At 39.5% G+C, this 15,406-nt stretch overlaps 1 protein-coding gene, 1 non-coding gene and 1 pseudogene across 2 annotated transcripts; 2 read left to right on the top strand and 1 right to left on the bottom strand.

Moving 5' to 3' along the window:
- Nucleotides 1–2,694: 2,694 nt before the first annotated feature.
- On the top strand, nt 2,695–2,801 carry LOC125582733. The gene has a single exon (XR_007320188.1). It is a non-coding gene; the product is annotated as a small nucleolar RNA R71 (small nucleolar RNA).
- Nucleotides 2,802–6,789: 3,988 nt separating this feature from the next.
- On the top strand, nt 6,790–8,641 carry LOC106382268 (cyclin-C1-2). The gene is made up of 9 exons (XM_013822268.3): nt 6,790–7,039; nt 7,167–7,273; nt 7,371–7,410; nt 7,505–7,549; nt 7,635–7,753; nt 7,836–7,950; nt 8,009–8,059; nt 8,145–8,292; nt 8,377–8,641. The coding sequence occupies exons 1-9, from the start codon at nt 7,008–7,010 to the stop codon at nt 8,479–8,481; spliced, it is 762 nt and encodes a 253-aa protein (XP_013677722.1). The 5' UTR covers nt 6,790–7,007; the 3' UTR covers nt 8,482–8,641.
- Nucleotides 8,486–14,150, bottom strand: LOC106378769 (annotated as a pseudogene).
- Between the last annotated feature and the right edge of the window lie 1,256 nt (nt 14,151–15,406).

The following is a 15,406-nucleotide window of genomic DNA, read 5'->3' as shown; positions in this document are numbered from 1 at the left end:
ATCATGCATCTCTGGAAAGTGGCAGGAGCATTGCACAATCCGAAAGGCATTCTCCTGTAGGCAAAAGTACCGTATGGGCAGGTGAATGTTGTCTTCTCTTGGTCGTCTGGATGAATGGGTATCTGAAAGAACCCGGAGTAGCCATCGAGAAAACAGTAGTAGGGGTGGTTGGCTAGTCTTTCCAGCATCTGGTCAATGAAAGGAAGTGGGAAGTGGTCCTTCCTTGTGGCTGAGTTTAGCTTCCTGTAGTCAATGCACATCCTATGCCCTGTGACTGTTCTGGTAGGAATCAGCTCATCCTTCTCATTTGTGATGACAGTGATGCCACCCTTCTTAGGAACCACATGAACCGGGCTCACCCAAGTGCTGTCTGAAATTGGGTAGATCACCCCTGCACTCAACAGCTTTAGAATCTCCTTTTTCACAACTTCCATCAGTTTGGGATTCAGTCTTCGCTGGTGCTCTATGGACGTCTTTGACTCATCCTCCAAGTGAATCTTGTGCATGCAAAGATCTGGAGAAATACCTGTAATATCATCCAAAGAGTACCCCAATGCTTTTCTATACTTTCGCAATTTTGAAAGAAGCAAAGCGGTCTCCACATTATTCAGGTTAGCACAAATAATAACAGGATATGTGGAATTCGGTCCCAAGAATGCATACCTCAGCCCAGCTGGGAGGGCTTTAAGTTCCACCTTTGGAGCATTCTCCTCACTCCAATCTGGTTGGGAGGATGACGGTTTGACGGTTTTATCGGTGCCTGAGTCTTCAAGGCTGACATAGGCGACATGCTTCTCAATCGGTGAGGCTGAATCCAAAATCTCAGAAAATCCAACCACTTCTTGGTTCATGAACCCGAACTCACTCTCCCTTTGGGTCAATGCGACTTGTAGAGGATCATCAGTGTGCAACTCTTCATCCATTTCCTCCACCAGTTCAGTCAATGTATCAACCCAGAAAGTCTGTCCATCAATAGTCGGATTTTTCAGCACCTTCTCCACATTGTATCTCATCGCCATGTCTCCTAGACGTAAGTCTATATGCCCATTCTGTACATCAATCATGGCTCCAGCAGTAGCTAAAAACGGTCTGCCCAAAATGAGAGGATCTTTAGGTTCCTCTTCCAGCTCCAGAACTACAAAATCGGTAAGCACATATCCCTTTCCAACACCAACAGGGATGTTCTCTAGTACACCGACTGGTCTTCGCACTGATCGGTCAGCAAGGACCAAGGAGATCCTTGTAGGTTTGTAGTTCGTCATGCCTAGCCTCTCAGAGACAGAGAAAGGCATTAGGCTCACTCCTGAACCCAGATCGCAGAGACTCTTCTCAAAAGTAAGTGATCCAATGCGGCATGGTAGAACAAATGCTCCGGGATCTTCACGCTTTTTAGGCATGACATTTTGTAGAACTGCGCTACACTCCTCATTGAGCATCAACACACCCCGCTCTAGGCTCATCTTATCGGTAAGAATCTCCTTCATGTACCTTTTAAGAGAAGGTACCATCTTCACCGCTTCAACAAATGGCAATCTCACATGTAACTCCCCAACAAGGTTCTTTAGCTTCTCGTACTCACGTTCTTTGATCTTCTGCCTTGGTCTGGATGGGTATGGAGCCTTAGGAACATAAGCAGGAGGCGCCACATACACCTCTTCAGGTTCAGAGGAATTTGGCTTCGTCGACACGGGATCGGTCGATCCAGATGGACCGGATCGGTCGATCTCCTTCCCCTTGGATCGGTCGATCTGTTCTTGAGATCGGTCGATCTCTTTCTCTTTCGATTCCTCAATCGTTTTTCCACTCCTAAGTGTTATAGCATTCACAAACTCCTTGGGATTCGTCTCTGACTTCCCTGGTAGAAATCCAGGTGCTGTTCTGCTGCTGGAGGCGGTTTGAGCAACTTGCTTTTCCAAAACTTTCAAATGGGTGTTCAAAGCTTCGAACTTCCCATTAAGCTCTCCATACATGTTATCCACCTTGGTGTTTATCTCTGCAGTGCTATTCTTCTGACCTTCTAGCACCATTTGCAGCATCTTCTTAATTTCGTTATCCTGAGAAGGCTGTGACGAAGAGGCATTTCCTTGATTCTGATAGTTGTTGTACTGCTGCCTTTGCTGAAATCCTGAGTTGCCCGAGTTGTTCCCCTGATATTGATTTCTGTTCTGAAATCCTTGGTTGAACACACTCTGGTTCTGATTCTGGTTCTGCCTGTTTCCTGCCTGAGGGTAGGACTGATGTTGTGGATTCTCCACATTGTTGCTCCGGTAAGACAGATTATTTTGCTGATTTTGATTCCACCCAAGGTTCTGATTGTAGCCTCTGTTGTAGTTTCCTTGACCACCAATGTAGTTCACATCAGCCTGCATATCACTTGAATCATCACCAACAGCTTCTTGTGAGGAACGATAGCCTTGCTCCTCCACAAATTTCACAGATTTCTGATCTCTCTTGAGAAGCATCTCAATCTTGGCATTCAACTCATCTATCTTCTTGGATTCATAACCAACACCCTTCTGGCTGGTATCAAACCTTGACTTGCGGTTTGCTTTGCTGGATGACAGGTTGTTCAACAAGGTGTAAGCTTCTTCAACAGTCTTGGTCATGAAATCACCATTACTTGCTGTGTCCATGGCATCTTGACTCTCTTCATGAACTCCATTATAGAAAATGTTCAGCAAACTCACATCAGTGTAGCCATGGTGAGGGCAGTCCTGTGTGTACTCCTTGAAACGCTCCCAAGCCTCATGAAAGCTTTCTGAATCAAGTTGCTGAAAGCTTCCAATTCTGCTTCTCAGATATGTGGACCTTGACTTGGTGAAGAAATGCTGTAGAAAAGCAGCTCTTGTCTCTTCCCATGTAGTAAGAGATCCTGGAGGGATGGACTTTAACCATCTGATAGCTTTATCAGCTAAGGAAAACGGGAACAACCTGCATTTCAAAGCGCCTTGAGGAACTCCATTATGTCTGCTGGTGTCACAGACTCGCTCAAAATGCTCCAAGTGATACATCGGGTCCTCAGACGGGTTTCCATGAAACGGATTTTTCTCCACCAAATTAATGAGACCAGTCTTGATCTCAAAGTCTCTTCTCTCAATGGGAGGTGGGCGAATCCCAGAACGATCGGCATAGAATGCATCTGGTGTATCATAATGTGCAAGCGTCATCCTAGGCATGCCATAGTCTCCAGCCTGTTGTCTTGCAGCTACACCAGCCTGCTGATTATCACCAGCATTGTTGCCTTCTCGTTCATTTACAGGAATTGGATTTTGCGGGTTGTCCTGAAATTGGTCTTCTTGGTGTTCAGCCATTTCAACCTCTTCAGCGGACTCAAGTCTTTTCTTTTTCACTTGTCTCTCTAGGCGGCCGAGCTCTAACTCCAAAGGTATTAAATTCGATGATCCTTTGCTTCTAGTATGAAATCCGCTCATTCACCTGAAAACACAAACAGAAAGAGAAAGACAGAAACATTAGACAAAATAAAGAAAATGCTATAGTCTTAAACTGATCATTAACTCTAGGGTGACCAAATGGTCCCCGGCAACGGCGCCAAAAACTTGATGTCTCGAGTTTTAACCCGATTATCTAACTGCAAGTGCACAGTAAAGTACGCAGTAGTAATGCGGGATCGAATCCACAGGGACCGATGATCACACGTAGAGTTGCAGACAAGTTAATAGCTACAGCGAATCAAGATATATTTTTGATGGTTTTTATTTAATTTTCTTAGTGTCACAAAACATAAACAAGCTGTAAAAAGATGATTTAAACGATTTGAAAACTATTTTAAAACAAACGTTGGGCATTGGGAATTCTCAGGGATTTCTTTTTAATCAAGATACAATTAATGGAAGACACAGGGATATATTAAGAACCGTCTAGAACTCAAACACGATATTAGAATTAACCTACTTCCGTAGCGCTAATTCTCTATGTTATAGAAATCTCCACACTAACTTCCGCTGAGTTTCAATTTCTAAACAAGCATTAAGAACAGGTTCAATATGTTCACAAAGCGCAATAACATCAACTTCCGAGGGTTAAGGACACTTTGCTCATCTAAAGTATTTTCGGAAGTTCAAACAATCACTTTCGGTGCATCAAACAATCTGAAATCATGAACTAAGTGATCAATTCAGTTCAAGCAGTAAGAAATCCATTAGATGAAGAACCAAAACGTAATCCCTTAGTCTACACACGTTTTATGGATCAAAACATCAAGAAATCCCCTATGAGAACCCCTAAACCCAACTAGATGACTACTCACACATAACTAAGCAAGAACAAAACGATTTTGATGAAGAAAACATGATAAGATTGTATTAAAACAGAGTAAAGGTTCAGAAGATCTTCTCCAAATGGTTTTGAGATGGACTCCTTTACAAATCTTCACAAATCACACCAAAACAAGTACAAAACACTCAAATCTTCTCTCTAGAACTTCTAAATCTCCTCCTTGGTCGCCCCTGGTCTTTTCTGAGTCTCTAAGGTCGAGTTCTTCTGTGAATTATTGAGGGGAGTGGGTAAAAAGGAGTGAAAAGCTCGTTTGTGCGTGTGGAGCCCGTAGCGCCTGAGATCGGTCGATCCACATGGCTCGGATCGGTCGATCTCGTGTATGAAAGCCTGGGATCGGTCGATCCAGGTAGCCCGGATCGGTCGATCTCGTGCTCTGTGCGATCAATACTTCATTCGGTCCATTGTTCGGTCCATCTTGCTTCTGAATAAATCCCGAATGCGTTCTTTTCTTTCAAGCTATATAGTAACCTGCATATTACACTTAAGAACACCAAAACGCATCAAATAGACCAAAACATTAATTAAAACCGACCATTTAATTGCTCCAAAACGAGTTTAAAACCGTTAAAAACACGGAATATCACATGACCATACTAAAATCCGTGAAACATGGTCCACAACCATATTACATATTGGTTGAATTTGATATAAAGACCATTACCTATAAGGTTCAAATTCTAAAAGTCCATATGCTTGGGGACACCATGAGTTATAAAAGAATGAACCTGCATCAGGCCATAGCAATTATATCAGGCAATATAAGTGATCATAGATATTCCCACCTCAGACTGATACGGGTCATGAGTCCAGACATATATCATCTTAAGATATTACGAAAGAATCCACCACAAATATATGTGCCATCTAAGATCATGTGATCTTAGAATCTCATAAAGAGGATTGGGAATATATGTTGGATATGTATTATGAATATACTTTCTCCATAAGTTTAAAAGAAACTTTGAGCCAAAATGGGTGATCTCATTATAGGCCAAAGAACAAGGATTACATAAGGTTTATGAATACGAATATCCAACAATAAAAGGAGAAAAGTAATAAGCTGGTATAAAGAATGATAAAGAGTGGTATCTACCATCTGGTATCAACCATCAATGTCTTGGCAAAGATCTTCGGACTAGAAAATAATTTATAGACGTCCATATGCTACAATGATAGCAAAATAAAATGCCAGACACATTGACCCAAGAGAAAGAATGACTATGTCATCTCAGCTTAGCACCACACAGTTTTGATGTCTTAAAGACACAACCAAGTTGCTACAAAATCTATATAAGATAGACCAAATAAATGTTCCAAATAAAGTTCCATAAATTCTAAGGAACTTCGGAAAGAAAGAAAGGTGCATGAGATAAAATCTGAGTTTTATTAAAGGAAACCATTCCAAACATTGAGATATAAGGCTGGCCAACTGAACAACTATGTACCATACCATATAGCTTGGGACGCCAAGTTATAAGGTTATTAAGGTTCTAGATAATGGCCATCAAGATACATATCCGGTTATAAAACAAACAAGGGGATTTGAGATTTTGATGTGGATAAGGGTCGATTTGGATCGGTAAGCACATCGAATGGGATTAAGATTTTGATGGCCAGCTTATTCATCCGGCTATACAGCCGGTAATACGGCCAAACAAAGATTATGAGTTTCAATCCTTTAGTCAATCCAGATTTATGGCCGGATCAAAATAGGAGAAAGGGGAACCGATTTTAAGGCTTGCTAGCTAAAAGGGGTTTATGATTTTCTCTAATATCTTTTATAATTTCAAATAGTTCTTAGAAACAAGATTCATATAGATCTTAGATTATTAATAAGTTTTATAAGTTTTTAGAGATTCTTAGATCTTTAGAGATTCAAATAATTGTAGAATCAAGATTCATATAGATCTTAGATTCAAGATTAATATTTGTGATAATTTTAGATCTTATAAGTTTTATGATTCAAATAGATCTAATAATCAGGATTCAGATATGTGGTGTTCTTAGATTTTATGGATAAATTAGTTTATCTTTTTAGAAAACACCAAATTGATCTGAATGGACCACCGTGAGAGAGAGCTAATCCGCGGATGAGCTGGTTGAGAGAGAGGTGGAGGAGCTGGCCGGAAAACCGTGAGAGGGATAGACTTGGCCGGCGGAGCATAGCTGAGGGCCGGAAGAGATGGCCGGAAAAGAGATGACCGCCGGCGGATGGGATTGCTTAGGTGGAGAAAGTCTCGTGCTGATAACGTCTTAAGATTTGAGAGAAAATTTGTGAGAATGTGTTGTCTATTTCTTATTGTTTACATCACTATATATAGTGGTTCATACAAGGTGGTGTCAAAGGGAGAATTGATTACAAAGATACTCTACATAATGACATGATCAAACTCATAAAGACATAAAATTGAATGGGTCTACCATGTGGCTGGATGTAAATCCAATGGACTCTAGCGTTGAACTTGTATGGGTAGGTTATGGACCATCCAAATTGATGATTCAAAACATTTTAGAAGTTTACTGAAATCAAAATTCCTGAAACTTTTACAAATTTCCGATTCTGATTCTGGTTTAGAAGCCGGAAATGTTGAGTCTGGCTAAGCTTCTGTGTTACCTAACTTTTACATACTCCACCACAAATTAAAAGAAAAGAAAAAGGGAAGCCCTTTTTATTGATGGTATCTGCTTGTTGAGGGGATCAAGGAGAGAAAATGGCTTCCAATTTCTGGACATCAACGCACTAGTAAAGTTTCAAACTTTCAATCAGATATTACAGATCGTTCTTCTTTAGAGATAATTGTTTCAGTTTCTGTAATCATATGTTTCCTTACATCTTTTTGTTTTTTGTTTTCCGGGTTTTGTTCGGACAGCAAAGAGCTTAAGGACCCAGAAGAGATTAATGTTGTTCATCCTCTTGATGCTCAGAGAGGAATCTCTCTCGAAGATTTCAGACTCATTAAGCTTCACATGTCGAACTGTATGTCTTTGGTTTTGATCTCATTAATCATCTATTATGTCTTGAATCTTGTTCTGTATGTATGGATTGTCAAATTCACATTCTTTGTTCGTTTCAGACATATCGAAGCTGGCACAACACATTAAGATTAGGCAAAGGTGAAGTCTTTTTTGATGAGATAACCACTCTGTGATTATCTTTGTACAATGCTGACTGATTTGTTTTTTTGTTTTTGTTTTTAATATGATTCAGAGTTGTTGCAACTGCTGTAACCTATATGCGCCGTGTTTACACAAGGTATGGCTTTTGATGATTAGTAATCTTGTGACAACAAGGCTTGGTCATTGATTTGTTTATGTGTAATGTTGTTGTTTGTTGGCAGAAAGAGTTTGACAGAGTATGAGCCTAGGCTTGTTGCTCCCACCTGCTTGTACCTGGCTTGCAAAGCAGAGGAGAGTGTGGTCCATGCCAAGATTCTTGTCTTCTACATCAAAAAATTGTGTAATTAGCTTCAAACTTTCTTTTGATTTTGCTCTATCTTTTACTTGGCTTCTGATGAATTTGGATGCTTCTCACATGGCAGATGCTGATGAGAAGTTTAGGTATGAGATTAAGGATATTCTGGAGATGGAGATGAAGGTCTTGGAAGCTTTGAACTTCTATCTTGTTGTCTTCCACCCATACCGTTCTCTCCCTGAGTGAGTCTTTGGTTAAGATCTTCCAAATCAACCAGACACTAAATCTATTGCTTTACAGGTACTTGCAGGACTCTGGACTCAATGACACAAGCATGACCCATTTAACTTGGTAAGTATCCAACAAAACTTGTGTCCTTTACTTGGTAAGTATCCAGAACAGTTACAAAGCTTTTTGTCCTTCATTGAACTAATAGGGGTCTTGTCAACGACACTTACAAAATGGACTTGATCCTTACGCACCCGCCTCATCTCATCACGATCGCTTGCATTTACGTTGCTTCTGTGTACAAAGAGAGAGACATAAAGACATGGTTTGAAGAGCTCTCTGCGGACATGAACATTGTAAGCTTTTGTCAACTGCAAATTTTTGGTGATAAGGTCTTTGTTTTAATCATTCATTGGTTTGTGTTGTGAAACATTTTGCAGGTGAAGAATATCGCTATGGAGATATTAGATTTCTATGAGAATCACAGAATGTTCACTGAAGAGAGAGTTCATGCCGCCTTCAACAAGCTTGCTACAAGTCCATAAAGAGTTTTTGTTTTGTCTATGTTTTTGTTCCTCCTGAGACTATATATGTTTTGCCAGCAGTTTCTGTCGTGAGATCATTTGTACATTGGTTTTGCTAGTCTTGGTTCAAGCATGTCTTGACTATATGGACAATATAAAGTGGTGTGCAAATTTTCAAAAAGAGAGAACTAGTTAAATTGCAGTAAACAAATTACAATCATTCATCTCAGTATCAAGAGAGCAAATGACATTGGTGGCTAAGGGAAGAAGAGGAGGAAGAGCACACATAAGGGGAAGGCAAGAGAGGAAGTTTTGCTTAGAGAGGGACGCTGTGCAAGACAACTGTCTCTACGGTGAGTCCTGGTCCAAAACCAAACAAGACACCCCACTCCAACCCTTCTCCTGTTGTCGCTGTTGACATGAAGCAGAATTAAGCAGTTAGACTTGAAAATTAAGCTGCCAGACTTATAAGGTTTTATAAGGCTTATAAGGGTTTTATAACCTCGATTTTATTGAAGAGAAAAAGAAGAGAGAAGAAGATATTTTATTATATTGTGTACTGAGGTCACTTGTCTTTAAATACTTGTATCCAGATCCACAATTAAATTAAGGAAACTATTCTCTCATTCTTTCTCTTACATCTTGAGATCTACTTTCTCTCTCTCTCTATGTTCTTCATGTTCTTCATTCTCCATAAATAAACTCTCAATAATTCTCTCATTCTAACATGGTATCAGAGCATTAAGCTCCTGAAACTCACAAAAGCTTCCGCAAATTTCTTTCTTTCTTTCTCAGATTATCTTCAAAATCTGTTGGATACATCCTTTAATCCACTGGTCCAAAGGTCTTTCAAAAGGGAAGAACCTCACCAGAACTCAAGATAGAGTACCCTATTCTCTGGAACTCAAGAAAGCTTCAACCATATCAGGAAAAACTTCTTCAAAATCTAGTTTATCTCAAAATCAGTAGGAACAATCTATTGTCCACTGGTCCATATCTCTCCATGAGGGAGAACTCCAACATGGTGTTGTTTCCAGAGTACAAGAAGGCTAAGGAACAACATAAGAACCACAATATGCCAAGAAGAAGTGACTTGAATCAAGCCAGGAATGTAATCAAAGAGTCTGAGCATCCATCGATTCAAGGTCGAACCATGTATTCATCTGTCATTGGTGGTTCAAATGAAGAAGGAACATGGAGAAGTACTGATAGTGCAGCCAACACTGATGGTCCAGCAACCATGAGTGACCTACATTCCCTTATCCAAGCCTTTATCTCATTCAAGAAGGCTAGTACACACTCTCTTGACCCTAAACCTATCATTATAGATTCAAGAGCAAGCCATCACATGATTAGTGATAGAAACTTGATGAGTGATGTCCAGCCTGCCTCAGGGTATGTTCAAATAGCAAATGGTGATAAGATTAAGATAGAAGGGATAAGGAACCTGAGGTTGTTTGATAGGGAATCTACTGCCTTGTATATGCCTCAGTTTACATCAAACTTGCTATCTGTGAGAAAGGCTACTGTTGATCTGAGTTATCAGGTTGTCTTCAGACCAGATGAGGTTGAATTTCAAGACTTAAAGACAGGCCAAGTGATTGGAAAGGGGCACGTTCACAATGAACTATATCATCTTCAGAAGACAGAGATGTCAAGACCATCCACTTCTCAGTGTTTGGCTAGTACATCCAGCAGGGTTGATAGCACACTATGGCATGCTAGGTTGGGACATCCTCATACAAGAGCCCTAAACTTGATGCTTCCAGGTGTGGTCTTCAAGAATGATGATTGTGAAGCTTGCATATTGGGGAAGCATTGTAGAACAGTCTTTTCACAGTCTAGCACCATCTATGAAAGATGTTTTGACTTAGTTCACTCTGATGTATGGACTGCTCCATGTGTGTCCAGAGAGAACCACAAATACTTTGTCACCTTCATTGATGAGAAATCCAAATACACTTGGGTGACACTGATTCCGTCTAAGGACAGGGTGTTGGATGCTTTCAAGAATTTCCAGACCCATATCTGCAACCATTTCAATGCCAAGATGAAAATTCTAAGGTCAGATAATGGTGGAGAGTATACAAGTCATGCATTTAAGCAATATCTTGCTCAACATGGGATTACTCACTAGACAAGCTGTCCTTACACTCCTCAACAGAATGGAGTTGCTGAGAGAAAGAACAGACATTTGATGGAGGTAGCAAGATCAATGATGTTCCACACCAATGTTCCAAAAAGATTCTGGAGTGATGTTGTGATGTCTGCTACTTATCTGATCAATAGAACTCCAACTAAAGTCCTCAACGACATGTCTCCTTTTGAGGTTCTAAATAAGACCAAACCATCTTTGGACCATTTGCGTGTGTTTGGATGCCTCTGTTTTGTGATGATACCTGGGGAGCTAAGGAACAAGCTTGATGCTAAAAGCTCAAAAGCTATGTTCATTGGTTACTCTCCAACTCAGAAGGGGTATAAGTGCTATGATCCAGAGTCAAGAAGGGTTCTTGTCTCGAGGGATGTGAAGTTTGCAGAATCTAGAGGCTATTATGATGGAAAGAGTTGAGATGAGCTCAAAGATCTTTCTCAATCAGCCTCAGATAGAGCAAATAACCTTAGGGGAGTAATGGAGAGCCTGCCCTCTTTAACAAGTGTGGAACCTGTCCCTGAAAATTTATCATCTATTGCAGCTGATAGTGTTGAGAGCACTCATCCTAATCATGAGGGGGGCAGTAGAAATGTTGAGCAGTCTACACAAGCTCAACCTGAAGAGAGCTCTGTAGCTCATGATCAAGATGAGATGCCATCAGAATCAGATGTTGAGACTCAAGTAGAGGCGCCAAGTGAAGGAAATGAAGCAGAACCTGAGCAGATACAACTTTTGAGAAGGAGTACAAGGATCAGGAAACCCTCACAGTGGATCAACACAGAAGTTTACTTCAATGCTGAAGCTGTAGCTCACCCAATAAGAGCAGTATGCTCCCTTGCTCAATATCCAAAAGATCATCAAGTCTTCATCAGTGAATTGGATCAGGAATACATTCCAAGAACATATGAAGAAGCTATGCAACACAAGGAGTGGAGAGAATCTGTTGGAGATGAGATGGGAGCCATGATCAAGAATGATAAATGGTTTGAGACTGAACTTCCAAAAGGAAAGAAGGCAGTGACAAGCCGGCTTCTCTACACTATCAAGTATGGAGCCAATGGAAAACCAGAAATAAAGAAGACAAGACTGGTTGCAAGGGGATATACTCAAGTGTATGGTGAAGATTATCTAGACACTTTTGCACCAGTGGCCAAGCTTCACACTATAAGGATTCTCTTATCTCTTGCTGTCAATCTTGAGTGGGATTTATGGCAGATGGATGTGAAGAATGCCTTTCTTCAAGGAGAATTGGAGGATGAAGTCTACATGAGACCACCTCCTGGTCTTGAGAACATGGGGAAGCCAGGAAATGTTCTCAGATTAAAGAAGACAATTTATGGCTTGAAGCAGTCTCCAAGGGCTTGGTACCATAAGTTGAGCACCACCCTCAATGGAAGAGGCTTTGTCAAGTCTGAAGCTGATCATACCCTATTCACCCTCACTAGCCAGCAAGGAATCATTGTCATTCTCATCTATGTTGATGACATTATCATCACAGGCAGTGACAAAAAAGGGATCATCTCGACCAAAGCGTTCCTTAAGGCTTCATTTGATATCAAGAACTTGGGAGAGCTCATATACTTCCTAGGGATCGAGATGTGTAGGTCTAAGGAAGGGTTGTTTCTATCTCAAAGGAAATACACCCTTGACTTACTAAATGAGGCTGGAGATCTTGGTGGAAGAGCTGCCAAAACACCTCTAGAGGAATGATACAAAGTGATGCGTGAGGGGGAGATTGAAGACAAGTCATATGAAGATGTAAAGCATTATAGGAGAATGGTGGGAAAACTCATTTATCTTACCATTACCCGACCAGATGTATGCTTTGCAGTAAACCAAGTAAGCCAACACATGCAAGCTCCCAAGGTACACCACTGAAACATGGTTGAGAGGATTCTCAGGTACCTAAGAGAGGCACCAGGCCAAGGAGTATGGATGGGATACAATAGAAGCACTGAGATTGTTGGGTACTGTGATGCGGATTGGGCAGGAGATCGAGTTGATAGGAGATCAACTACTGGATATTGTACCTTCATTGGAGGCAATTTGGTAACATGGAAGAGCAAGAAGCAGAAGGTGGTGTCTTGTTCAAGTGTTGAGGCAGAATATAGAGCTATGAGGAAGCTCACAAGCGAGTTGATTTGGATCAAGGGACTTCTTAAGGACTTGGAAATTGAAGTTACAACGCCAATCACGATGCAATTTGATAACCAGGCTGCTATACACATTGCTAGCAACTCAGTCTTCCATGAAAGGACCAAACATATAGAGGTAGATTGCCACAAAGTGAGACAAGCCGTGGAGCAGAAGATCATATTGCCGTGCTACACAAGGAGTGAAGATCAGCTAGCTGATATCTTCACCAAGGCAGCAAGCACTAAGGTATGTGAGTTCATTCATCCAAAATTGGGACTCGTAGACCTATCATGTCAATGATCTCTCCTTCATGAAGTGTTCTACTCTTTTTTCTTGACTTGGATTTTCTCCCAAAGGGTTTTACCTAGTTGAGGTTTTAATGAGGGAATACTTCATGGCTTCCAAGCTTGACTTGTTCCACATGGTCAAGCTTGAGGGGGAGTGTTGACATGAAGCAGAATTAAGCAGCTAGACTTGAGAATTAAGCAGCCAGACTTGAGAATTAAGCTGCCAGACTTGAGAATTAAGCTGCCAGACTTATAAAGTTTTATAAGGTTTTATAAGGCTTTATAAGGGTTTTATAAGCTCGATTTTATTGAAGAGAAAAAGAAGAGAGAAGAAGATATTTTATTAATATTGTGTACTGAGGTAACTTGTCTTTAAATACTTGTACCCAGATCCACAATTAAATTAAGAAAACTATTATCTCCTTCTTTCTCTTACATCTTGAGATCTACTTTCTCTCTCTCTCTCTCTATGTTCTTCATGTTCTTCATTCTCCATTAATAAACTCTCAATAATTCTCTCATTCTAACAGTCGCTACACTATACTCCACTGCCTTCCTCATTTCATCAAGCATGAAGAAGACACAGGCACTGGACATGTTTCCATACCTGCTCAAAACATGATGAGTCGCCTTCATCTTCTCTGCCTTTAGTCCTAGCTTTATCTCAATTTTGTCCAGAATGGCAGGACCTCCAGGGTGAGCTATCCAGGAGAAAGTTCCGGTCACTTATCCGTAGAGGTTTAAACGCTTCTTCTAGACACTTCTCAATGTTCTTAGAGATGTGTCCGGGGGCAGTCTTCAAGAGATGGAAGGTGAGTCTCACCTCCTTCAGATGTCCATCTATGGCTCCTTTAGAGTCAGGAACGAGGGTCTACGCAGCAGACACCATCTCAAATATTGGCTCCTCTCCCAGAGAGGTATCAAGGACTGAATTTCTCCTTGAGGTCGGTCATGTGTTGACTGTTGGTGATGTGGAAGTAGTAGTCTGGATACTCTGCTTGGAACACTTGGTTTGGAGGGTAGGCAGTGCCTATGGCCATGATTCTTGCTGGTCCATCAGCTCTTTGTGTCTTTCTGATCTCATCCAAGGACTTGGACAATGCACCCATCACCATAGTAATGATAATACTAATTGGGTTTGATTGGAGTTTTATGTTATGGTTTTGGTATACTATGCAAATTTTATATTAGAAAGCAGGTTGAAAATGAGTGATTTGTATAAACAAACTGAGAGATTATAAAACAAATTAACAAGGAGAAACGAGAATGGAATGTATCAATGTGGTATTGTTATTAGGGCTTATTTGCCAAATAGCCAATTTGGTAGCATAATTAAGAATATATCTATGATTTTAACATTATTACGTGAGTAACACTTTCTTCCGGTTCATGACGATGTTGACGATTAACATATGTGGCTAAGAAAAAAACATGGTTGTACTATACTAAACTACATCTCGTTGAATATATAGTATAATAGTCGGCTAATCAACATTTTTATTTTTACTCATATAACACAATGGCGAGTTAAATCATGCATATAACACGACATCACTCAATTAATTACCACATACATGAACTTCATTTCTTAAACATTAGAGGAAAGAAAACAATGTAAGCAGAAGAACAACGAAGATGAATAATTGAAGACTTTATTTTTCATGTACGATATATAGAATAGATCCTCTAAAATAGTATATAATGGACGATTTATTCCATTTGCATACGTAAATTAATAAAGGTAAGCGTCATATAAAAATAGTAGAGAACTGATAGTGAATTAATAAATAAATAGTATATAGACTAATCCCCTATATATTATTTGAGAAACATTACAACTTCTTTTTGTATCCACATGTCATCACTAGAATGATTATTAGAATTATTAGAGAAATATGTTGGTCCATCTAATTATATAATAAGCTTTTTATTAAACTAACAATAAATTCATCATTAATGTACTTTATTATTTCCTCAAAAAAAATTTACGGAATTGTCTAATGTGGCTAAAGTATATATGACAATTAATGATTTTGAATAATAAAGATTTGATAAAAATAGTGTATTTTCTATCATATTTGTTTAATTTTAAACTATTAAATAAATTAAACAACCACAATAACTATATAATAAAAATTTATTTTTTTATGTATATGTTATATTTTGAATTTTTACAAACGGCTATAAATTACTAAAACTGTTAAAAGTCTCACATTCAAATTTTATGATCCATGGTTTAAAATTTTTGTTATGACAAAATACAAATGATTACAAAAATTATATAAGTAAAAAGTCTAATTTAATTAATTATTAAGATTAATATATATATCATTTTAAATTAAACTATAAACCATATAAAATACAATATTTT

This window comes from Brassica napus, chromosome C2 (genome assembly GCF_020379485.1).
Source record: "Brassica napus cultivar Da-Ae chromosome C2, Da-Ae, whole genome shotgun sequence".
Taxonomy (NCBI): domain Eukaryota; kingdom Viridiplantae; phylum Streptophyta; class Magnoliopsida; order Brassicales; family Brassicaceae; genus Brassica; species Brassica napus.
The sequence above is the reverse complement of the archived record's forward strand: the minus strand, read 5'-3'. Positions and strand labels throughout refer to the sequence as shown.

Bases quoted from the DNA above. Each gene is read 5' to 3' on its own strand.
- LOC106382268 (XM_013822268.3), top strand. From the start codon at position 7,008: ATGGCTTCCAATTTCTGGACATCAACGCACTA. The intron at 7,040-7,166 runs GTAAAGTTTCAA...TTGTTCGGACAG, and splicing joins TTCTGGACATCAACGCACTA to CAAAGAGCTTAAGGACCCAG. The intron at 7,274-7,370 runs GTATGTCTTTGG...TGTTCGTTTCAG, and splicing joins TAAGCTTCACATGTCGAACT to ACATATCGAAGCTGGCACAA.